The 22920-nt window shown below is 48.3% G+C and overlaps 4 protein-coding genes across 7 annotated transcripts; 2 read left to right on the top strand and 2 right to left on the bottom strand.

The window, feature by feature from the left end:
- Positions 1-190: 190 nt before the first annotated feature.
- LOC111077444 (type-1 angiotensin II receptor-associated protein) lies at positions 191-4956 on the bottom strand. Its single transcript, XM_022371722.2, has 4 exons — positions 4288-4956; positions 3782-3928; positions 740-809; positions 191-603 (listed from the first exon to the last, which is right to left on the bottom strand). Exons 1-4 carry the CDS (start codon positions 4333-4335, stop codon positions 389-391), a joined length of 480 nt encoding a protein of 159 aa, XP_022227414.1. The 5' UTR covers positions 4336-4956; the 3' UTR covers positions 191-388.
- Positions 4957-5757: 801 nt separating this feature from the next.
- LOC111077456 lies at positions 5758-6827 on the top strand. The gene is made up of 2 exons (XM_022371738.2): positions 5758-5943; positions 6014-6827. Exons 1-2 carry the CDS (start codon positions 5836-5838, stop codon positions 6686-6688), a joined length of 783 nt encoding a protein of 260 aa, XP_022227430.2. The 5' UTR covers positions 5758-5835; the 3' UTR covers positions 6689-6827.
- A 1-nt stretch (position 6828) lies between these two features.
- LOC111077455 (putative inorganic phosphate cotransporter) lies at positions 6829-10351 on the top strand. Its single transcript, XM_022371737.2, has 3 exons — positions 6829-6976; positions 7361-8112; positions 8197-10351. Exons 2-3 carry the CDS (start codon positions 7890-7892, stop codon positions 9726-9728), a joined length of 1755 nt encoding a protein of 584 aa, XP_022227429.2. The 5' UTR covers positions 6829-6976; positions 7361-7889; the 3' UTR covers positions 9729-10351.
- Positions 10352-11044: 693 nt separating this feature from the next.
- LOC111077453 (neprilysin-1) lies at positions 11045-22885 on the bottom strand. Of its 4 annotated transcripts, none has more exons than XM_022371736.2 (9): positions 22552-22885; positions 17966-18800; positions 15051-15128; positions 13602-13729; positions 13414-13531; positions 12343-13349; positions 12107-12269; positions 11729-12045; positions 11045-11656 (listed from the first exon to the last, which is right to left on the bottom strand). In XM_022371736.2, the coding sequence occupies exons 2-9, from the start codon at positions 18528-18530 to the stop codon at positions 11384-11386; spliced, it is 2649 nt and encodes an 882-aa protein (XP_022227428.2). In that variant the 5' UTR covers positions 18531-18800; positions 22552-22885; the 3' UTR covers positions 11045-11383. The 4 variants fall into 4 exon arrangements, with proteins under 4 accessions (XP_022227428.2, XP_022227425.2, XP_022227426.2 ...); XM_022371733.2 differs by lacking the exon at positions 22552-22885 and adding an exon at positions 20532-20604; XM_022371734.2 differs by lacking the exon at positions 22552-22885 and adding an exon at positions 19753-19837.
- Positions 22886-22920: the final 35 nt, after the last annotated feature.

The following is a 22920-nucleotide window of genomic DNA, read 5'->3' as shown; positions in this document are numbered from 1 at the left end:
TCATTAATAACAAAAAAAAAAAAAAAACAATACAGTACAGTACAGTACAGACTGGAGACAAAAGAAATCGCATAAGGTTTGAGATTTCAGCTCAAGGGCTTTCGCTCTGCTCGGTTCCACATTTAACTACAATGCTTAAGGTTGCTTAACCCTAATTGCTGTCTCTATACGAGACGTACAGCTCGACAACAATGACAAAAAAATGTATTTATTTAATTATTTAGCATATCAAAATGTTCTCATTCTCTTCTGGGATGGAGAAGGGACCCGGGACTCCGTTGCGTTCCATTCGATGTCCTTCTTCAGATCGGAACACGTCCATCCATTGGTTTTTTGTTTGTTTGTTTGTTTGTTTTGTTTTTGGGCTGTGGGATGGTGGCTCTCCGATCTAGAAAATGCTGGCCACATTGGGACCCGGCTGCGAGTTGGTTGGAGTCGGCTGCGTGGGACGATCAATGTCCTGATAGCTGCGCTGCTGGCTAGTGGGGAAGACCGAGCCCGTCTGCAGGCTGCCGCCGCGCGTATTGAACTCGCGATAGAGCAGGGCCACGCTCACCGGGCGCAGGATCAGGTTGATGATGCTAAAAGCAATGGCCCAACCATCTGAAATGGTAAAGATGCAAAATACAAATTTCACACGTGGCACAAATGTTGCAGAGGGGCGCGCGCGGCTGGGCCCCTGCAGCAAGGGGTCGATCGATGGGGCGGATGAATGCATCTGGGACAGCCATCTACTTACTCATGTAATGGAAATAAACGATAATGCTGACTAGATCAAAGAATATGCTAGAAGCATCGATGACGAGCGCCTGCAAAGATACGTAGAACGAAATGGTACGGCATGAGTATGTGGGGGAACGGGCAGCGAAACGGGCAACGGAATCGTAGGCTGGGCTTTTTATTTTTATATTTTTTTTAATTGATCGATTTATTGGTAGCATCGTCGAACTTCAAAGTTTTTTAGCACTTCGATACGCTTTGTATGTATGTATAAAATGTATGTAACAAAATACTACATATGTAGTACATCACTGTGTACTACATGACACTGGCATGGATATGACATTATAAAGTAAATTTCTCCCACTTCAAAAGTGCTCTTTGGGCTTCATTCTTAGTACCTTTTCAATCAATTTGTTTAGCTTTTATTTGATTTCTTAGGCAAAAACTATATATATGTATGTATGTATGTGCTTATAATACATATGTAAATATGTATGTAATATACTTATTTAGCGGAATTAGCATAGTCTACTTTTGTGTGTAAAACTTATGCCACTTTTCCAGATAGCGAGGGAGTTGCATTACATTTTGATATGGATACAAATCAGAAGAACCCTATTTATTTCATTATTTATAATTATGTATTAAATGTTTGAAAAACTACAGGATAAATTGTACAATTTTAGGTCGAATGTGTGTGTTTCCAACGATACCTGGGCTCTGGCTCTATATATGTACATGTCTGAAAAATATTGGCTGCGTTCACCAGCATTATAGATTGATCTCTGATCGAGTATCAAGCAGTAATTGTTATTCGAAAAGCTAGGAGATTATTATTTTGTGGGCTTAATTGTAAAATGCCCTTTCATCGAATGACGCGAGCTAGTTAACCCCTGACCCTTAGCCATGTGTAATTCTGACTTTATTTGGTAACTACTTGATTGCATAACTCATAGGATTGAGCTAGCGAGAGAGAAGGAGAGAGAGAGAGCTATAAAATCAGTATAGACTTTATTCTACCCAAGAAACTTTCCCTACTCTTCCCATTTGAATGCATTTGGTAAATGATTTTGCATCAAAATTATTGCATGATCTTCAGTCGTGCATTCATCTTGATGGAATATCATCTTGATATATATTTTTCGCAACAGAACTAACTTAATTGAACAATCTGCAATCATTCACATTGCACGATATATCATTTATCGTTGCAACTTTTTATTTGTCAATCAATTGGCATCGGTCCCATAGCATTTGTACATATGTACATATCTATGTCTATATCTACGTTATGTGGCAGTGGTCAAAGCCCTTTCCGAGTTACCCCAATTTCCATATATCGAATTAAATAAATGATGTGAATTGATTTTTCTGTACAGTTTTTGTTTCTTAGAAAAAGAAACGAAAGGATATTTGCTTCGGATGTGACTCGTTGGGCTTTTGCATAGTTAAGTTGATTAAAAGGCGTTGCTAATGGCTTTCAAGGAACGAAACAAAAGCCATGGTATTGGTATGTGACCTACCACCAGCTACAGGGGAGGGGAGCGCTGTTGGTGATGTTGGCTGAATCTGAGTTCGTGTGACTGACCGACCGAAGCCTCGAAATGAAATTGTAATTTCTGATACTATATACATATATATTGTTTTTGGTAGCCTCCGACCCGAAATGGCATGTCGCGTGCTGCGACTCTAAAACGTGTAAATGGGGGGCGGGGTTATTTGGAGGGTGTAAATAAGGTTTGGGGGGGATATATGGAGTGGCTGGTCAGTTAGCGTTAGCTGGTTACGTTTTCCTTTGGCCTAAGGGCAAAGTTCAGAGTGCCAAACCATTTTCTGGCTAGTTTCTGGCTAGTACTGCCTTTTCTTGCCGCTAACCCATCTATTAATAACGGTACACACACGCACACATGCACATATATACGACACAAATCCGCTTCCATTTGCATACCACCACGTATACCATCGGTTTATGTTTTATTTGTTTTTTGTTGGTTTTGGGGCTATGGGGTATGGGGTTTGGCATGGCATGGGCTGCCTGCTAAACCATAAGCGAACAAATTGATTGGACGTAGCCCAAAACAGGGAACACTCTTTGCTTTGAGCAGCTTTGCTCGTTTTCTCTTTTAGGCGTCGAGATAGAGGGAGGGAAAGAGTCGTCTCGATCTCTCGCTAACAAAATCCCACTTGTATATCTCATTAAGAGCAAGCTTCAAAAATAAACGGATAACCCCATTCGCGCTATCTTATCAGGGAAATGTCAGGGTGTATGTAAACAGGGAATGATGCGGGCTGGAGTCTGCATGAAGTGGTATCTACCTCTCATTATGGGGCGCCTCTGAGGCAGCCTCAGTTGCTGTGCAATTCTGCTTCAGTATCTGCGTCTGCTTTGGAACTCTTCGAATTTGCCTCAGTCACTGTTTCACTATCGGTTTTCAGCTCTGGTTTGGACTCAGTTTTTATTCTCTGTATAATTCCGTGATTAATCGTTTACCCTTTTACAATTTTCTTGAGTCTCTGTTATTGAAGCAGTATTTTTCACTGCTTTGGTTGCACTGACTGCCTCCCCCCTCGAGCATCGTAAAACATCTGCTGGCTGCAGTCTCAGTCTCTGCTTCTGCTAAGATGCTCTCAAACTATTTATCCAATGAGAACATTCGGTATTTTTATTATTTATACTATTTGTATGTTAATTTGAGAATTGGCAGAGTTTCGTCGAACCGGTTTGGCAATTTGGTGGCGATATCAATGTGACTCGTGCGGAATTTGATTTAGATTAAAATGTGAATCGTAAAGCCGTGAGAGAAATTCAACATATTATTTTAATTGTGGGATGATGCGGAGCATTCACTTAGGCGTGTTAGTTCTTATCAGCTGCTACACTCACTGTATGAGTGAGTGAATGTGTCACCGAATGGAGTAATCTTTCGAGGGCAATGGCAGGTTCTCAACTGTTTAATTGGATTCATTCACAATTTTACGCTTAAAACTTTGACTCCTTATCCGATCCGTTCCTCTTAGGACTCTTAACAGCAAACCGTTGTATTACCGTTTCACTTACCGTTTGCACTGCTTCAATTGAGTCCTTGCTGTGGATCGACCAGAACATGGAAATGATGAACAGAAAATTGTAGAACTCATAGGCCCCATGCCCCCAGCTGCCCAGCATGGCATTCGATATGAAGAAGAAATGCACAAACGCCACCAACTGCAAGGGGAAGAGACAGAGGGACAAATAGAGTTAGTGTAAGCGGATCAAGCCCCCAGACGCGTGGAGTGTCAATTGAAGCCCCACGAAGTCGCGGCAGCGGCATTGCCCAAGCTTCTGGATAGTTGCAAATTGAGACGCAAGACACTCGAGTCGCTGTCGAAGATATTGTATGCGTCAGGCTGCCTGCGCCTGGCCTGCGGTTGGATTGTTCACGCTGGACGGTGCTAATCAGCCGTTGCAAGTGGGGCGGGGTCCAGCCAAGACGGTCTCCAAAGCAGTGCAGGGCAGCCCAACAAGTGTGGTTGACTGGCTTTGTGGGGGGTGGCGTGGCGTGGCTTGGCGGAGTACTGCCTTACCTTGACGCGCACAAATGGCGATCCCAGCAATTCGTTTAGGTCGGTCATTCTGATGCTGTGGACAGAGATGCAGCTGTGCACACCAGTCGACTCTTCTCTCTCGCTCTTATTTGGCTCTCCCACGCAGGCGGACCTGTTACGCTTCTAAACAACAACAACACGCACGCACACACACACTCTGATGCTTTCTCGCACTCGCGCGAACAGCTGTTTGTTATTTTTGTGCAAAAAAATTGCTAAAACTGTTCTACTTTGTCTCCCCGTCGCTGTCGCTGTCACTACCGCTGCTGCTGATGCTGCCGCTTTTGTCAGATCTATTTTCACTTGTCGCTTTCAATCACTTTCAATTGGTTGAACGCACTCTCCGGGCAATGCAACTGGCACACTGATGCACTTGTGTGAGTGTGAGCACTTGTTGGTCTTCCTAGCTTCCACGGGGGCAGGTGGGAACTACTTTGATTGCGGGGGCAGGTAACAGTACCAATATCACACGGACAACCGTAACGCCTACGCACACACAGATAGGTACACAGAAATGTAGGTGGATTTATGGTTATAAAAAAAATTCGGTGTTATAAGTATATTCTGCAGCGAAAAGCGGGAGGCGACGAACAGAGCACGAACGGTTTCAATTTAAATCTAACTTGGACTGTGCATGGGGCAGAGCCAGACGCCCGAACGGTCCCCAGCAGCGGCCTACGTTTTTCCCCCCCATGGTATAACGATATTAGGTAGGGACAACGCAGGGAACGCCTCATTTTTTAAACGTAAGGAAAAAACAAGTTTTCTAGTTTCAAATTAGAACCTGTTTAGAGAAGAAAAAAATCTCTCATCTATTTTCGTTCTCGAATTTGGTAACTCATCATAGAGAGACACCTTCTATAGTTATACCATGAGTCAGGCAACCTGCGTCGACAGCGACACTAGCGCCGACGTTGGTGGCGTAATTCTGCCCAGTGCTGCGCAATGCTGTTGGTATCTGTTTTCTCTGGTGGGATTTTTAAATTTCTCAAGTAAAGTGTTGCCAAACGCCGGCGTGGTGATGCGCTTGGTATTTTTCAGTAGATTTTTGCGCGGTTTTTAAATATGTGTAAAAGACATTTGTAGTAGAGCTGGGCCCTTTCCTAGAGATGCATATTGTTTAATGTTTAATATGCAGATGCACTTTATTTGACATTAAATAAAGTTATTCACAAGAAATAGAGTGTGCGACGACACCTGCTGCTCACTGGCAGACATGGAAAAGTGCTGCAAAACGTTTGCAGAATGTTCTGTAGGATATTCAAATGTTTGTTTTGTCTTCAAAATAGCAAACTGCTTTAATTTGTGTGTTTCGATCAATTTGTATCATGTTGCCAACGTTGGGGGTATTCACCGCACCGCCCTACGCGTGGGGCGAAGCTCTCCAGCTGAGTGCGTGCATGTGTTTATGTTCTCTGCGTGTGTGCGTGTATGCGTGTATGCGTGTGCGAGCTGCTGATAACGCGATCAGACGACGCCTTGATACGGTTTCAATTTCTTTGTGAAAATCGGTGAACAGAGCAAGGAATGGCCAACAAGTCCGTGCCGGTGAAAAAAGTACTCAGCCCACTCCAGCCAGCGATCACCAGCGACATGGTCAACAAGCTGCAGCAGACGCCGGCGTCCGAGGCGAAGGTAATTTGGACCCACGCCCCTACTTCCATAAACCGGACATAACCTTGACACTCAACCTTTTAAATTGAAGATTTCGGGAAGCGTGGCTTCTGCGTGGCGGTCCCCCCAGCTGATGATCGTGTTCGAGGACGGCGATCTGCACTCGGCCCGGCAGCACCTGCTCGACTCGCTGCAAAACCCGTTCGCGGAGGGAGCCGTGGCCACGGTGCTGCTGCAGGAAAGCGTTCGGGATCAGTTTGTGGGCCTGGTGGCCCAGAACCTCAAGCGACTGGAGCCACAGGTGGCCGGACATCCCAGCTACGTGCGCACCCTGGCCCAGATCGAGCTGCTCAAGGCCAATGTGATCAAAGCTGAGGGAGATGTCCCAGCCGATGCATCGCCCCTGCTGGTGTCTGACTTTGTAAGCAGCTATCTGGGGCAGCCGGGCCCCACTGGCGCCATTACCCTGCAAACCTTCCGCACTGCGCGCGAGGCCACGCTGGTGAATTTGAAGGAGTCGGTGCCCTACGCCAGGGTCAGCATCTGGAACGAGAAGCTGGCCTGTGCATACGAAGTGCTCGGCCACCTGGCCGTCGACACCTTCACGATCAACTGCTTCAACCCGGACCTAAGTCCCATCCGATCGGCGTTCGAGGCCAATCAAAACGATGTTTGCCTGTTCAAGGGCTATCACTACGAGACGCTGACAGTGAACTTTAAGCGCCGGATCGTCGTCTTCCCGGTGGGAACCATGTTCGCCAACTAATTTTGATCTGGAGTTGGAATTGGACTGGGATTCCTATTCAACAAGGTGCTTGATCAATCATGCCATACATATTTACCCCTTTTGTAACTGTTTTTTGTACTTATAATTGTTCAATACACGCGTTGCATGACCCAACCGAGCCGAACCGAACCTTTGCCATCTGTGGAAAGAATCGTATGTCAGGTCAGGGATACCTCACATGGAAGAGGCATGCAACAGGCCATTCCCTGGGCATGCGTAGTATCTGTCTAAATCAAGGAAACGCAGTGAATGTACAGCTGTACATAAGTATGTGCATTGTATCTGTACATGTTTATGTATGTACCACTAAATCATAATCGTTTCTCACCCCTGTTTCGGTTGTCGTTAAGGCAGGGCAGAGGGTTATTCTCTCTGTTTGATTTGCTCGAAAATTTCCCCTTTGTTTCGGCTATCTTTATTTAAATATTTCAAATCGGTTTATTGTATATTCCAGTGCAAGTAAATACACAATATCATCACACCATTGCAATTGTGTGTGTGTGGGTGCGCGCGCGTGAGCCAGTGAGTGAGAGGGGAAGTACATAAACTGTAACTAAACAAAGATATTGTACTTTACAACACAATTTAAAGTGCGCCGTTTGCAACCTCTCTCTTTCTTGCCCTTTCTTACACCAACTCTGGGTGACGTAGTGCTGTTGCTGCTGCTCTACTTTCACACACTGCCCGCGGAGTACGTACCGTACGCTCTCAAAGAGCAGAGCGAAGCGAAGCGAAGGAGAGAGCGTCGGAGCGAGTTAGAGAGAGAGTGGCATTAGAAGAGAGAGCGAGGCGAGCGACTGCTTCATGGGTTTGATGAGACTGCTTCGATTGCTCGCTCGACCATTTGTGGCCACTTTTTGTTTGGGTTTTGCTTTTGCTGTTGCTGCCGCTCCAGCTGTTGACGAAGGTCTCTGTCTGCTCGCAGTGCTGTTGGCCTCCACTCCAGTCCACACCGCTCCGCCTCTAATTCAATTCGCGTTCTTCCGCAAAAATAAAACAATAAGAAAGAGAAAATGAGCTGGCAATTGCACAAGCGTCAAAACTGAGCAGCCGAAACATCAGTCACCAACGGGACAGCAAAAACAGCAGCAGAAGGGTAAGCAGTAAGCAGTAGTAGCATCAGCAGCAGCAGCAGCCCGGAGAGAAACAGAAACATCGAAGACAACAATTTGCCACGACGATGCCACCGCACAAGTGGACGGACGAGACGCGGGACGCTTCTTGCTACTACGGGGACGCGGATGATGCTGCCAATAGGCGGCACCACTCCTCCTCTTCCCTCGACGACGATGACGACGATGATGATGCGGATGACGAGCAGGAGGCGTTCTGCGCGGGCGACAGGCCGCTCATTAGGGGCGTCGGCGGTGGCGGTGGCGTTGGTGGTGCGGCCGCAGCGGGGGGTAAGTAGATAAGGCCTGGTACTAGATAAAATGCTCTAACCAATGTTCCCACCCCATTCCCCTCACCAACCATTCGCTGTACAGCCGAGGGCAGCGACGGCTGCGGCCTTAAGACACGCAACATTTTCGGCCTGATGGGATTCCTGGGCTTCGCCGTGGTCTATGCCATGCGGGTGAACCTGTCGGTGGCCATTGTGGCCATGGTCAACCAGACGGCCATTCCTCACAGTAACGGCTCTGTGGTGGACGATGACACGTGCCCCATGCCGGAGCCGGGGCGCAACGACAGCGGCCACCGGATGCCCGAGGGCGAGTTCGTCTGGGACGAGGCCACCCAGGGCCTGGTGCTGGGCAGCTTCTTCTACGGCTACGTGCTCACCCAAGTTCCCGGCGGACGCATGGCCGAGCTAATTGGCGGAAAACTGATATACGGATACGGCGTGCTGGTCACGGCCATCTTCACGCTCCTCACGCCGCTGGCGGCGCGCTGGGACCTGCCGCTGCTTATCCTGGTGCGCATACTTGAGGGCATGGGCGAGGGCGTCACATATCCGGCCATGCACGCGATGCTGGCCCACTGGATACCGCCGTTGGAGCGCAACAAATTCGCGGCAATTGTCTATGCTGGCTCCAACATCGGCACCGTGATCTCCATGCCCCTGGCCGGATGGCTCTGCTCGCTAGACTTCCTAGGCGGCTGGCCCTCGGCCTTCTACATCTTTGGGCTTCTGGGCATCCTGTGGTTCGGCTGCTGGATGTATCTGGTGTACGACAGGCCCAGCCTACATCCGCGCATCTCCCTCAAGGAGCGGGAATACATCGAGAGGAGCCTTCGCACTCAGTCTCTGATCAGCCAGCATGATGAGGAGGATGGGGAGGAGGAGGGCGGCGGCGAAGAGGATGGGGAAGGCGTTCGACTGCGACATGGAGAGGATGACAGCATACCCTGGCGCTCTCTGCTCACCTCGGTGCCGCTGTGGGCCATCTTGCTGACGCAGTGCGGCCAGGCCTGGGCCTTCTACACGCAGCTGACGGAGCTGCCCACCTACATGAGCAACATCCTGCACTTCGACATCCAGTCGAATGCCCTGCTGAACGCTGTGCCCTACCTCACGGCATGGTTTGTGGGCATCGCCTGCTCCGCCCTGGCCGACTGGATGCTGGCCAGGCGCTACATTTCGCTGATCAACTCCTACAAGCTGTGGAACACGGTGGCCTCCGTCGTGCCCTCACTGGGCCTGATCGGCATCATTTACGTGGGCTGCGACTGGGTATGGGTCACCTTCATGCTGGCGGGCGTCGGCTCCTTCGGCGGCGCCGTCTACGCCGGCAATCAGATGAACCACATTGCACTGAGTCCACGCTACGCGGGCACCATGTACGGCATCACCAATTCGGCGGCCAACATCTGCGGCTTCTTGGCTCCCTATGTAATCGGGCTGATCATCAATCACCGCGAGACCCTCTCCCAATGGCACATTGTCTTCTGGCTGGCCGCAGCTCTCAATATTGGCGGAAACTTTATCTATCTAATCTTTGCCAATGCCGACGAGCAAAGCTGGTCGCGTGCTGGTCGTCGCAGAGGCACGGGCTCGAGGGCATCATTGCGCACCTAGCGGGAACTGAGGCGCCAGGGTGAGCGCCATGTACCTAAAGAAAGCATCGCTATACAGTTAGAGAATAAGCATGTGTGATAATTCCAAATATCCAAAATCCAGGCAGAAGATATTGGAATATACCAGTGGAATATATGTGTGTGTAGTTATAGGACAGTATTGATGTAGCTTCCAGTTGAAACCTATGAAACTCTAGTGCTACCAGGAGGAGGGTGCATCAGGAGCAACCTCTTCCATCTCCTTCTTGATGTTAACTGTTTTAGTAGATACAATCTATATATATGTATGTGTATATTTATGTGTATTTGGTGTATCGTTTTATATGAACTTTGTTTTGCTAGGCGGCTTTTTTTTATATATACATACCTACTATATGTATATAGGTACGGAGCATCATACATAGATACTATATATACTATAATAATACGATGATATATACAATCCGGACGGACAATGATAAGTTTGGTTCTCAGCCTCGGGTTTAGCCTGGGACACACACAATATATGTGTTTGTATATGTATATAGCTTTAGAATGAAATTATACACATCCTATACACAACATACATACCAAGTATAGAACTAGTTCGAAGTAAGAAGTAAATAAATGTTGTTTACATAGTACATACATCCATCATAAATTATCAATATGACAGATATGTATGTATGCCTAGTACCGTAAGTCTGTGACGAATAGATAAATGGATATTGCTGTCAGAATAAACTGCTCAAACATATCGAAAAGCGCCCCCTAACATTAGTCATATACGAGTATCGTTTCCATACTCGTAGGCCTGCTATTGAATGCTAAATTATTCCATTCATTCAGCAAGTCATGGCCCATGTCATGGAAAAATACGGCGGGTGCTACGCATCAGAATAACGTTTCGTGGAATTATATACCAATGATAGGCAGTACTGAAGTTCAAATAAAGCCAAGACCCTTCGATGGACTTGACAAGCGAGTAATTAATCGACGCTCAACAAAAATACAACCCTTAATCAGGCAGTCATGCACACAACATTTATTTTGTTTTGTTTTTTGCATTCTTGGGCATCGGCTAGTTTTGGTTGTGCCAGAATAATTATCGAAGGAAGTATAGGAAGATAAGGTCCTCTAAGCAAAGGAGTTAATGGATCCTGTCGAGTCGTATGTTCAGAAATCCATCCCTTGGGTTATGATTTTGCGATTACCGTACTTTTTTTTTTGTTTTCTTTATTCACGAATATAATATAATCCGTTTTCTTCGGACGCTCTTCGGGTGGGTGTGGGTGTGGGTGTGTGGGTGTGGGCGTGGTTGTCGGGCTTGATGTGTGTTGTGGGAAGTGCGGCTTGTGGGCTCTGTGCATATACATATGTATGTGCAGGGTATACATGGATCATCGTTACTACGCATTACATTACATTACATTACATAATAACTGCTATAACAACAACAACAAAAAATACAGCAAAAAGAGCACAGATCGAGATAAAAAAAAATATATATAAATAAAAACACAATAGAGATACGAATCAGATGTGGTCCATCCTCCGTGGTGTTCCGTCGTCTAGCGTACTGTATTAATTGTATATGGTATCTACTCGTACTATATTTAGTATGAGATATAAATATATAAAAAAAAAACATCAACGTTCCCTTCTGTGTGTGTGTATCTACCAGACGCTGCACTTCTCCTCGGGATTCATGTTGCAACCCAAGGGGCAGCTGTAGGCGTGTGCAAAGTCGCGCGAATTCGAGAGCGGCCCCAGGACACGAACAAAGCCCGGCGAATGGACGGAGGAGCGGATCTTGGTCAGTGCATCCTCCGGCCGCATCGAGCCGCACCATATCTGGGCATAGTTGAGAAAGAAAAGCTGATCGTGGGTCATATTGAGGCCGGGCAGCTGCAGCTCGCGACCATGCAGCTTCTCCCATTTCTTGTAGGCCTGAAAAGCGGAAAAAGCAAGATCAGATCAGATCGGGGGAGAGATAGAGAGAGAGAGGAGAGGAGGACCTACCCTGAAGGCCTGCTTGAGGCCGCCGTTGTCGGCAATGTTCTCGCCCTGCGTCATCCGACCGTCCATGAACATGTCCACCTCGTTGATCTTGTAGCGCGAATATTGATCGATGACGCACTGGGTGCGCTCGCGGAATGCCTCGATGGTGGCATTGTTCCACCACTGCATCATGTTGCCCTCCTTGTCGAACTGCCGCCCCTTGTCATCGAATCCGTGGGTGATCTCGTGCCCAATCACCACGCCAATGCCACCATAGTTGAGCGACTTGGGGAAGTGCTGACTGTAGAACAAAGGCTGCAGAATGCCCGCCGGAAATACTGAGGAAGGGAAATAAATATAGTGGCGAATCGGAGAGGGAAACAGCAGCACAGCACCCACCTATATCGTTCTTGTTGGGATTGTAGAAAGCATTCACTACCGCCGGCTCTGTGGTCCACTTCTCTTTGTCCACCGGTTGGCGCAGCAGATGCAGCACCTTCTCCGACTCCCACTGCAAGATGCTCAGCACGTTGTCAATGAAATTGTCCGGCACAACAGTCAGCTGGAGGGGGAGAAGCAAGGGGATATAAGGATCTGTTATATGGGTTCCTTTCTGGCTCGGCTTCAACACTCACATTCACATACTCCTGCTCCAGTTCGGTGGCATTGGTGAGGACCTCGGGATAGCCAATCCTCTCGTTCATAGAGTCAGCCTTCTCCTTGGCCACCGCACGCGTCTCGTCGTCCATCCAGTCGTTCTCGGCCAGCAGCTCGTTGAATGCCACCCGGATGGTGTGTATCATCTCGAGGGCCACCTCCTTGCTCTCCTGGTTAAAGTTGTCGCGTATGAAGAGGGCACCGACGGCCACGCCAAGCTTCTTGTTGGTCCACTCGACGCATTGAGACCAGCGCGTCCGCTCCGACTGAATGCCCATGAGGATCTTGCGGAACTCCACCCGCTCCCGCTGATACTCGTCGATCATGTGGGTCATCAGCGACATGACCAGGCGCCACAGCATATAGTTGTGGACAACGCGGCGGTCGGTGCGCCGCAATATCTTGCCCATATCGGTGAGATAGCGCAGGCCGTAGGTGACCAGCGGCTCGTCCGCCTGCAGGGGAATGCCCGGCCCCAGGGCCGTCTGGAGGTACTCCTCCCACTTGACCTCCGGCACCAGTTGCTGCAGCTCCGGCAGCGTCATCTTCCGGTATACGGCGCTCGTGTCATGCCGATCCGCCTCGGCCAGCGAGACATTCACCAGCTGCGTCTCGAACAGCACCACCTGTTCCAGTTCGGCAGCGGCTGTGGCCGGATTGGCACCCAGCAGCACCGACACCTGCGTCATGTAGCGATGATAGGCCTTCCGGTCATTGGCGCTGCTCTCCTTCAGGTAGTAGTCCCGCGAGGGCAGAGCATACTGCAGCTGATCCATCTGCAGAATGTTCACCGAACTGTTCTTGTCATCCGCCCCCACATACAGCTCAATCAGCACCGGTTCGCTGTAGTTCAGCCGCAGATGGCCCATCAGTTTCTCCACCGAAAGATCGGCCGGTGGCTGCCAATTACGCTCGATCACCGGCCATCCGCCGAGAGCCTTCAGCACCTGCTTGAGCCGCCCCGAGCCGATCTTTCTTATCTGAGCTGTGGGGGGAAAAATATTTGTATATATTTATTTGGTAACAGCCTCTCCCTTTTGGCCACTCACGAATGTCCATGCAGCTCTTAAAGAAGGTCTTGGCCTTGATGGTGGCCTGGTTATCGCGCTCGTCGATTGGCTCCTCGAGCACACCCCGCAGGATCACCTGCTGCTGGTCGGAGAGTACCTGTTGAGGATCGACACACGTAACAGATACTACACTCCCGATCCCAGTTTGGTTCCCTCTCATCACTCACCTCAAATGTGCTGATGGAGCTACGATCTTCGGGTATGGGATGTACCTTGTTCCAGGTGCCGCATGCATACTGGAAAAAGTCCTCGCAGGGATCGGCCGTCATGTCCATGGCCGAGAGCAGGGAAGCCGCTATTGGATGGTGGTAAATCACACGTGTCAGACACCACATCGTATCTTGGGAAAGAGTTCAGCTGTGGCATTTAATTGCGGGTTTCCCTGCCACCCTGCGCTCTCACCCATTCGGGCCATAATTCACCTTGATCTCATTCACCTGTCGCCTGTGCTGATAGCAAACCGTGTTTGGCGGAAAACTTGCACAACAAATCATTGGCCAAAAAGTTTTATGATAAGCGATAAGCCCACACCCATACACACCCACACCCACAACCCTACACCTTTTTCCTTTCTATTCGATGGCCCCCCAAATTGCATTGCGGCGGCTGTGGTCTAAAGTTTCCCGCGTAGACGGTAAAGTTTCTCGGTCTGACAATAGTTGCGATTGAAACTGAGAGTGGGACTTGCCCTGTGGTTTGTGAGTGGGATTAAGGGAGGACCAGACCCATCCGCAAATCAACGGCTTGGGGCCTTATTATTCTTGCACTTGAAAAGAAGAGAGGGAAAGCCCGATTTTGTTAGAAATTCTTCTTAAAATTTAACCGAAAGGATTGAAGAATTGCACACACGACATGCATTTGGTTTTTGCATTCTCTGGGGCATGTTGGGCAAAGGTTTCCACTTAGAATATGGTAAATCCCAACTGGTGGATTTGGCCCATCCTATCTGTCCCCCAATCACTGTACTTCCTTTGTCTGCCCCAAAAAGTAGGCAAACACAGGTGGAACCGTCAATGATGACAAAAAAGGCCCAGAAACCGCAACGCTAATTGGATACCGCACTGGTAAAGGTACGGCTACGGATAGGGGTACAAGTACCGTTACCATTCCGTTATGCTCTGCTGATTGCACCCTTTGGTAATTGTCTTGGAATGGATATAGGCAATAAATATGGCAGTAGCTTTTTGCTACATTGAATTTCGATACTTAAAACCGCAGAAGTTGGAGTTGTTTGAATATAAATTGAACACTAATAGGCCCCCGCCCCTGCCCGCTCCACCAACCGCCTAGCAGATGACCAACTTCACATCGGCAAAGGGTTTCGTTCGTTCGGCTATAATCAATGCTTGGGGAAAGGACTAAACTATCTTAATGGCAAATAAATAATTGATGTATAAATAAATTGCAAACATTTCGTGCAAATCCCTGGCACCCTTTTCACTGTCCTTCCTCCAATCAGTCCAATCAATCCTGTGCCTCGTGACCCTCCGTGTCCTTTGGCATGCACTTGGACTGACATTCTCCCACTTCCCACTGGATCCCTCAGACAATGCTGCAGGTGTACCCCCTTTTAAGAGGTTACTCGAAGCATGTCCAATAATACCCGCGTAGCATACCTGTTCGCACGCATTCCTGAGTCATGCAAATGTTGTCCTGCTCCTCGTGGGCCTTGCCCAGGCCCCATCTGGCATTGCCTGCAATTACAGAGAGAAAAGATTTCTTGTAGCATTCGAAAAGGTATACGAGTACGTGTAGTACTAAAAAACAGAGTCCGGGGAGTGCGATTCGAAAACCACTCAAGTAAATTGAATTTGAATTTTTCATTATGAGAAATACGAAAGAAAAAAATATAATAAGCGACCACAAGACAGGCAGAGCACAATCTTTGCTACAGTGGCAGCTCCTTCTCCTTGTCGTCCGTCAAGTCGCGGGCTTTATTAAATTAAAATAACGAAATGTTGTTCTACCAACCAGCACCAACCATCACCCACCCCACTCTCAAATACCACTCACATCGATTCCAACTTGGACACATGTTGCATGCTGATGTCCTTGTCGAGGCTGTCAATAAAAAGTGACATCTAGGCAAACAGCATAGAGGGTGGTATTGGTTGTGGTGGTGGTATCTGGATGGCGGCATTAGTTATTAATTAAAACGATTCCCCCGACCGAATGGACAGCTAATAACATTTGCCATGGCGTTAATAGATTTAAATGGCATGTGGCACGTTTGAGACCCACAGTTCGAGGTGAATGTCCCACTGAAACCGAAATGGAACCTGAGACCCTTTAAGCTATAACCAAAATAAAATAGTTATAAGACTAGACAGAACGCAGTACCCTTGGGGTAGCGTCTTGCGCAAAGATTTGGTCAAGTTATTTTATCTGTTAAGTTGCATCGAAAAGGATTTGAAAATTAAGATCATAATCGATCAAATACAAATTTAATCTATTATGATAGATTGTCGGTCTGGAAGCTATTATAAGATCTGACTGGAATATGACCCATCTACGCACATATGTATGTACATAATGTACATATAAGTAAGTATGTAATCATCAATCGAGTGAGTGTCCCTTTTTTCCGCCGTTTTCATATTCTATAAACATTAAAGCAATTTTATTTTTCAAAACGTTTCCTCTTTCCTTCCACCTATTAAATTCAGAGTCCACTTGAAAATTTCCGAAGAAATTACGGGGTGAATCAATGGAGCAGACAGGAGTGGGAAATGGGGTGGGAGAGAGTATTCGGGGGTGTATCATAGTCAAGGCCAGGGGGCCTACCGAAAGATGGGGGATGATGCTACGGCGATGCTGCTGATGATGATGATGTTCGATATTTATAGAGAGAGACCGAGAGAGGAGAGATATTTTTACGTGGGCTATAACGGTATAAACGGCGGCGACGCATCATATGCGGAGAATCGTTAGAAATAGGCTTTGATGGTAAACCCTCATACCACTCATACCTTCCCATCCTTCCCACAACCTGTGGCATCCGGTAACGGGAACGCGCGCTATCGATGAATGAATTTTTGGCGCAAAATATTACAAAAAAACACGTTTTTATAACGGTAACACGCGCACGCATTAAAAATGCCGTTGGGAGTGAATGTGTGCACATTCAATTAAGCTAACGGTTAAAACGAAGGAGAGACACAAAGAAGAAGCAGTAGCAGTGAAGAGAAGAGAAGAGAAGCAGCAACGGGACGAGATCGATTGGAGCGACCGTTCAAAAATTCATAGTACATCCTCTGGCCAGGGCCAAGGGCAAGTGCCGAATGATTGCTTTTCTCTGTGTGTGTGTGTTCGCTTTTTATCTCATTTAGTAAAATGAAAACCAATGTTCTAGGACCCCGCCTCAAAACACATCCCTGTGCATTTACCGTTCCTTATCCGCTGACAGAGCAGAGCCTCCTGAATATTTCAGTGGCTTTGAATTCGCATTACACGTAAGTATTTTGTGAATGTCTTATGTGAATGGTGAATGTATGTAGAACACGACTGCTTGACTGTTCCTGCCTCGGCCTCTCACTCCATCGCACTTCACGCACAGACCACAACAGGCCACGCCTGAAAAGAGCATCGTCCGCACAGTGGTCCACGGGGCTGGTAAACCATGCGAAACATAGGGCTTACCAGAGGGCGCTGCTCGATCCCACTGTTAGCGAGAGATAGAGAGTGGGAGTGAGAGCGAGAGCAAATAACGGACCACAAAATGGCACCAAGGCAAGCAGTGCTTCGTGCCCTTTTCTCTTGCTGGTGCGGCGCTCCAACAGAGCGAATGGGATGGATAGACAACGGGAGAGAGCAGAGAGAGAGCGGACAGCAACAGCATTTAGTGACAAGAGAGGGCCTTCTGTTAGGACGGAGATTACAAAAATCTTGTTATACACATACCCTTTCCGGGGGTAGTATTAATATTCATTAGAGGCTTGCAACACACACAACACACAGAGTAAAAGGCGCACAGATACTTATTTGTACTGCACAAGATCGGACCGGATCACCATGGCCATCGCATCGGATCGCTAGCCATAGGAAATTCATCAAATTACGAGAACATTCAGTTCTTTATCCATCTCTCATCGAAACGAGGCATTTGGAAGGGTATCAATAGCATTGACTTCGAAGCTGGGTTGCCTTTCTTTCAGCCTGTTGCTGGTCCAATTCTCCTCCCCCGCCCAATAAAATTGAAATTTCTACTCGGTTTATGGATGGATGAGCAATGGGATGGTTTGACGGGTTGGAGGGGGAGCAGGGGCAGGCGCCAAATTCACTTACCACAACAGTAAATGGACCTTGACGGGGCAGGGGACAGATTAGAGATGGAAGATGGAAGACAGGGCACAGGATGCCTGTTGATTGGCTGCTGACCCAGTTCCCAGTTAGCACTGCATGCAACGGTAGTGGGAATGGGAATGGGAACGGCAGTGTTAACGGGAAATGGGAATGAACTTCACACACACACACACACACACACACACACACACAACACACAACACACACACACACACACACTGGCACTCACCTGCTGCAGACTCGGCGGCGTCCACGGAGCGGGGATACAGCTGGCAGCGCTGATGGACGCTGGCAAAGTAGATAGCCAGCGCACCGATGGCAGCTCCCAAAACGGTGAAGGCGATGGCCAGGATCAGGAGGCGGCGTCGCTGCTGTGATTCCTTCAGCAGCCAGTCGCTGGTGCGGCTCCAGGCGGTGGCCGGGGGTATGCTTGCACCTGAGATGGGATTCCGTTGCAGGGCGCTGCCAATGCCCACGCCACCGCTTCCATCCGGACTGAGGAAAACTACCGTTGGCAGCTTGTTCTGCTGTTGCTGCTGATGTTGTAACTGTGGCTGCAACTGAGCCTGCTGCTGCTGCTGCTGCTGGCCGAGCAGAGGCGACACCACGGTGGCATTTAGCTCGTCCATAGCATTCGCCTGCAGGTAGCCATTGTTCAGGGGCTTCTCCGGACTGGCCAGGGATGCGGCGACTGCTGGGGGCACCGATACGGCGGATACGGATACGGGACCGGGGGCTGGAGCGGTTGCGAGAACATTAGCGGGCGCTGCGCCGCCGCTCGGCGTGGCCAACATATCGGTCGGCGGCGACACTGCCAAATACTGCCCGGCTCTGGCGTCGCTTCCAGCTCCTTATCTGCTGGGGGCTGATACACCGACGGGACGGGACCGTACGAGCCCTATTGATTTATGGCTTTGTGCCTGTGGTGTTTCACGGCTCACGGTTAGTAATCTCCGATTATGTTGATGGAAAGCTGTCGGCCGCTGGCTTTGACTTGGTAGCTCCACGCACGGTTCACAACGGCAGCGACGCTGGCTGTGACTGCGACATCAGCGTCGATGGCACTAAGTGAAAGAGAGAGATAGTGTGAGAGAAGGAGATGGCCAATTATGAGATATGATGGGTATTAAATCCGTGGTGGACACATGTCCATTCGTAAACGCGTTACAGTGCAGTTCACCACCACATTGATGCACTGCTTGGATATTCCTAAGCAGATGATCTGACATGCTACAGCAGGCAACGTTTACCTTTCCCCATTACCATCATAACTCTTTTATTGGCATTGAATTTTGACTCAGTTACGTTGAGGCTAGGCTTGTTCCACTGTACCATCATTAAATGTAAGCTGATAGTCACCACCGCCGCCACCGGCAAAGTCCAGACCGGACCGGCCCAAACCAGATCGCCAACTACTAATACAATCGGACGGACAGTCGATCACCAGTCACATATTGAGTTTCCACTGTATGACAGACAGTATGTCTGTGTTGCGCAATAATATTAGCAGGCACAGCATCAAGGGGGTGAAGAAGAGTGGAAGAACTCTAATACTGCTTTTAAATGCGATTCTTACATTACTGCTTTCTCTTTGCACTCTGAATTGCCAGCATCCTTCCTTACTCAATATCACTGCTTAGGGCATACACATCACTTGTAAAACATCTGCCATGCCTAAAGACTGCTTGCTTTTGTTATTCTAATTCACTCGGTCTCCCGGCTTCTCTATTCCGTATAAAAGCAAGTCTTATGGAACTACGCTGCTGTTTAATTCAAATGCACTGACAGCGATTCTCTCTTACTCAACTGCAATTCCATTTAACTGGCAGGCTTTACCTTAACTCGACTAATTTTTCTGGACTCCTATCTGGCCAAACTGCTTTGCTTGTGCTCCTTTCCTTTCCTCCTACACTGGCATTCGTGCGCTAACTCTACTGCACTGCATACTGTTTCTGAATTGCACTTCCTGTGCTCCAGCTTTATGTCACTGCCTTTTCTGCTCCTTCTACCACCTACACAATGCACTGCGTGCGCCAGCCACCTCCTTTGCCAATACAACAGCGTTGCGCTGGCGTTTGTTGCCTCTGGCTCCCCTGCTGCTGTTGTGCTGTTGTTGCTGCTTTTGTGAGTGTGACGATCAGGGCCAACGTGTTTCGAGCGTTACCGCGCAAACGCAGCCGGCGGCGCGACAGAACATGAACGAGCGAGAGAGAGGGGGTGATTGTGGGGGCTGGGGGCTACACAACCAAACAGTTTGCTGGATTTTGTATAAATTTAATCGAAGATTAATGCGCGGCGAAATTTCCAAAACTCGAAACTAGTTAACCCAGCCTGAGACTGAGGCCTGAGCCGGAGGCAGCGCAGCAGCAGAGCAGTTGGCGCAGCAGGTGGGCTGCTGGCCCAGAGGAAGAAGCCCCCACAATCCGATTCTCGAATCGAATCGAATCAATCTCGTGATGGTCATGAATATTTTGGGCGCCACGTGAAATGCGAAATGCTGCCGCTGCCACCGATCGTGGATTGGATGCTGCTGCCGATCGCCGTTACTGCGCCAACGAAAACGAAACGGCAGAAAGCAAAAAGAGAGGAGAGTGTGCGGTGGAGAAGAGCGCAAAGAACATCACAAAACTCGAAACCCAACTAAAAAACTAAATGAAATGCGACATTGTATAGCAAAAAATTGGATTTCCTTTGTTCGTAACTAACTTTAAATAGTTTATGTTTTTTTTTTCACATTGTGTTTTGTTCATGGTGGTTTTCTGTTTAGTTTTAGATTTTGTTGTATTTTTCATTACTTTTATTTTCGTTGTGGCTTTACGGTTACGTTTACCGTTGTTTGATATTGTTGTTACGTTTTGCTGCTGCTGCTGCTGCGTGTTACCGTTACCGTTGCCGTTGCCGGGTACGTCCGTTCAGTTCCGTCGCTGTTTCTGTTCTTTCTTTATGGCTTTCACTCGCCTTCCCTTCTCTGTTTTCTGCTCCGTTCCGTTCGGTTTGGTTCCGTTTTTATTTTTGTTTTTTAACTAATATTTAGCGCTGTCTAAGGCTCCGTGTGGCGGCTCTGTGGCCAGTGTGCGTGTCCGTGTGCGGTGCGTGACTGGTGGTTTTTGTTCGCGCCAAACCGCGCGGGGCAAAAACTCGAGGCGAACTGAACGTTCTGAGCGCGTGTCCTTAGCTTTTAAGCACCAGCGCCAGCGTCAACGGCAGCGCGTCGTCAGCAACAGTAACAGCAACAACAGCGGCGACACCGGGTGAATGGAACTGAACCGAACTGACACCCAAAAAGGTGTGGATTAAATTGCTGTTAAGTTGCTTTACTCCATGGCATGGGCAGGGGGTCGGAGTCGTGTGTTGGGGGGCAGGCAGGAGCTGGCACCTTGCACCTCTTCCTTTGAAATTGGACGTTACGCGGCAGTGTTGGATAACTCTTATATAGTTACAGTTTTCTCGAAATTTATTATTTAGGAGCTTTATTTAATTAATTGAGGAGGTTATTTTTCAAGTTGGGAGCTACAGTTTTAACAGCGGAAGAAAAAATAAAGCTTTTTTAAGTGAAAAATAAATTTTCTCTGGAACTCCCATGAATTCTAAAAAAATGTGGAACTAAAAATAAAATTTCCAAATATTTATGTGATGGAAAGCACATGTACATATGTACATATATATGTACATATATCGATTAGAGTGTTTAGCAAGCACCTTTCTTCATTCATTCTCTCTGCCGATACTCCCAATCCTAATCATCCAAAAGGGTATCAATCAGTCTAGCCCCTTTTCTGTCTGCCAGTCTGTCAAGTGATTGAACTTGTTCTGCTGCTGCTGCTGCTATTGCGTTGCGGCTCTGCTGCTGCCAAAGAAAGTGCAGGCGACGACACCGTAACGCCCACACACCCACTACTCACTCACACACTTCCACAGAGATAGGGGGCAGAGTCGATTCGCTGCTGGCTGAATGGGGGCTGGACAGGTGCGCTGCCGCTGCTGCTGCTGCTGCCGCGAACCACAGGTTTTTGGACCTCGTTGCGCTCATTTGGCACGTTCTACACACAAAACGCGTTAATCGCAGCCAGCATGACGCTATGCCGCTCCAGCTTCAGCTCCAACTCCCATGCCTGTCTGTTTGTGGGACAATTTAAATTTGGGGGTTCTGTTTGGGGCTAAACCCATTGGGCCATTGGCATGGTCATTATCTCTATCAGTGCGTGATCATCGTTTCATTGTCAATATGTTCTCGGTCCGACAAATACCAAAAAATTAATTACCGATCTCCGTGTGTGTTGGCCGATAAGTTAGGGGCCCCTGTCCAGCTTGGTGGCCAGAGATTAGGCTTTCCCCAGCCCCGCTTCCTTTGTTATTGCTTCTGACACTTGTTTCGCTTGCTGACACTCATCGGGGGCTACTCGATGCCGCAGGGGTAATCGGTTGAAATTACGTTGCCATTGATTTCATTTCGCTGATTGATTGCCCACTCGAACAGCGCTTCTTTTTCGCCACCCAAAACACACACAAAAAATCCCAACATAAAGTGATCCTTACATGGCTACACTTTTTAACCACTGCTTTTCAGGGAACGGGGCAGGGGTTCCGTTCCGGATTTTATCATTCAAAATTCGCGCCTAAAGCTTTGCAGTTTTGGCGCCCAACAGGTGGCGTGCTTTGAGAGCCACGCGTAGCCCGAGGCTCCGAACTCTGCTCTGCGTGGCCAATAAATAAGATAAACATCGTCTAAGCACCATTGCGTGTAGCTGTGCAACAAATCAAGCCACGAAGCACCCACCAGGAAAGCGACTTTATTACGTTTACGGCTACGGTTACCTTCAGCCTCAGTTTTGGCGCAAAACTTTTGGTCATCGACACGTGCGTGATGCGGCTCCTGTTTTTACTGCTGCTGTTGCTGTTGCTGCTGCTGCTGCGGTTGACATTGGCCGACACCGGCTCCATATGGCAGCCAGAAATGCGCTAAAGGAGCCCACCGAAACTGTGGCGGGACATGAACAAAACAAAATTCGAACCGAACCGAATCGAAACCGAAATGGGAGGGGTGAAAACAGCGTAAAAACGTGGCTTCCGGTGCGAGTGTGCAATTGATTTCCTCTCGATGCTCTACTATTCTCGGATGCGCGTTGAGTGCTCATTGGGCTGCGCGACTGAGCAAATTCCTGTTGGTACACAAAGCGAAGAGCG

Source organism: Drosophila obscura, unplaced genomic scaffold, assembly GCF_018151105.1.
Source record: "Drosophila obscura isolate BZ-5 IFL unplaced genomic scaffold, ASM1815110v1 contig_165, whole genome shotgun sequence".
Classification (NCBI taxonomy): domain Eukaryota; kingdom Metazoa; phylum Arthropoda; class Insecta; order Diptera; family Drosophilidae; genus Drosophila; species Drosophila obscura.
This window is presented reverse-complemented; position numbering and strand designations above follow the sequence as displayed.

Bases quoted from the DNA above. Each gene is read 5' to 3' on its own strand.
- LOC111077444 (XM_022371722.2), bottom strand. From the start codon at position 4,335: ATGACCGACCTAAACGAATTGCTGGGATCGCCATTTGTGCGCGTCAAG. The intron at 3,929-4,287 runs GTAAGGCAGTAC...TTCCCCTTGCAG, and splicing joins CGCCATTTGTGCGCGTCAAG to TTGGTGGCGTTTGTGCATTT. The intron at 810-3,781 runs GTAAGTGAAACG...GTATCTTTGCAG, and splicing joins CAATTGAAGCAGTGCAAACG to GCGCTCGTCATCGATGCTTC.
- LOC111077456 (XM_022371738.2), top strand. From the start codon at position 5,836: ATGGCCAACAAGTCCGTGCCGGTGAAAAAAGTACTCAGCCCACTCCAG. The intron at 5,944-6,013 runs GTAATTTGGACC...TTTAAATTGAAG, and splicing joins CGCCGGCGTCCGAGGCGAAG to ATTTCGGGAAGCGTGGCTTC.
- LOC111077455 (XM_022371737.2), top strand. From the start codon at position 7,890: ATGCCACCGCACAAGTGGACGGACGAGACGCGGGACGCTTCTTGCTAC. The intron at 8,113-8,196 runs GTAAGTAGATAA...TTCGCTGTACAG, and splicing joins TGGTGCGGCCGCAGCGGGGG to CCGAGGGCAGCGACGGCTGC.
- LOC111077453 (XM_022371736.2), bottom strand. From the start codon at position 18,530: ATGTTGGCCACGCCGAGCGGCGGCGCAGCGCCCGCTAATGTTCTCGCA. The intron at 13,350-13,413 runs GTGAGTGGCCAA...TTCCCCCCACAG, and splicing joins TAAGAGCTGCATGGACATTC to CTCAGATAAGAAAGATCGGC. The intron at 12,270-12,342 runs GTGAGTGTTGAA...CTCCCCCTCCAG, and splicing joins TGGAGCAGGAGTATGTGAAT to CTGACTGTTGTGCCGGACAA.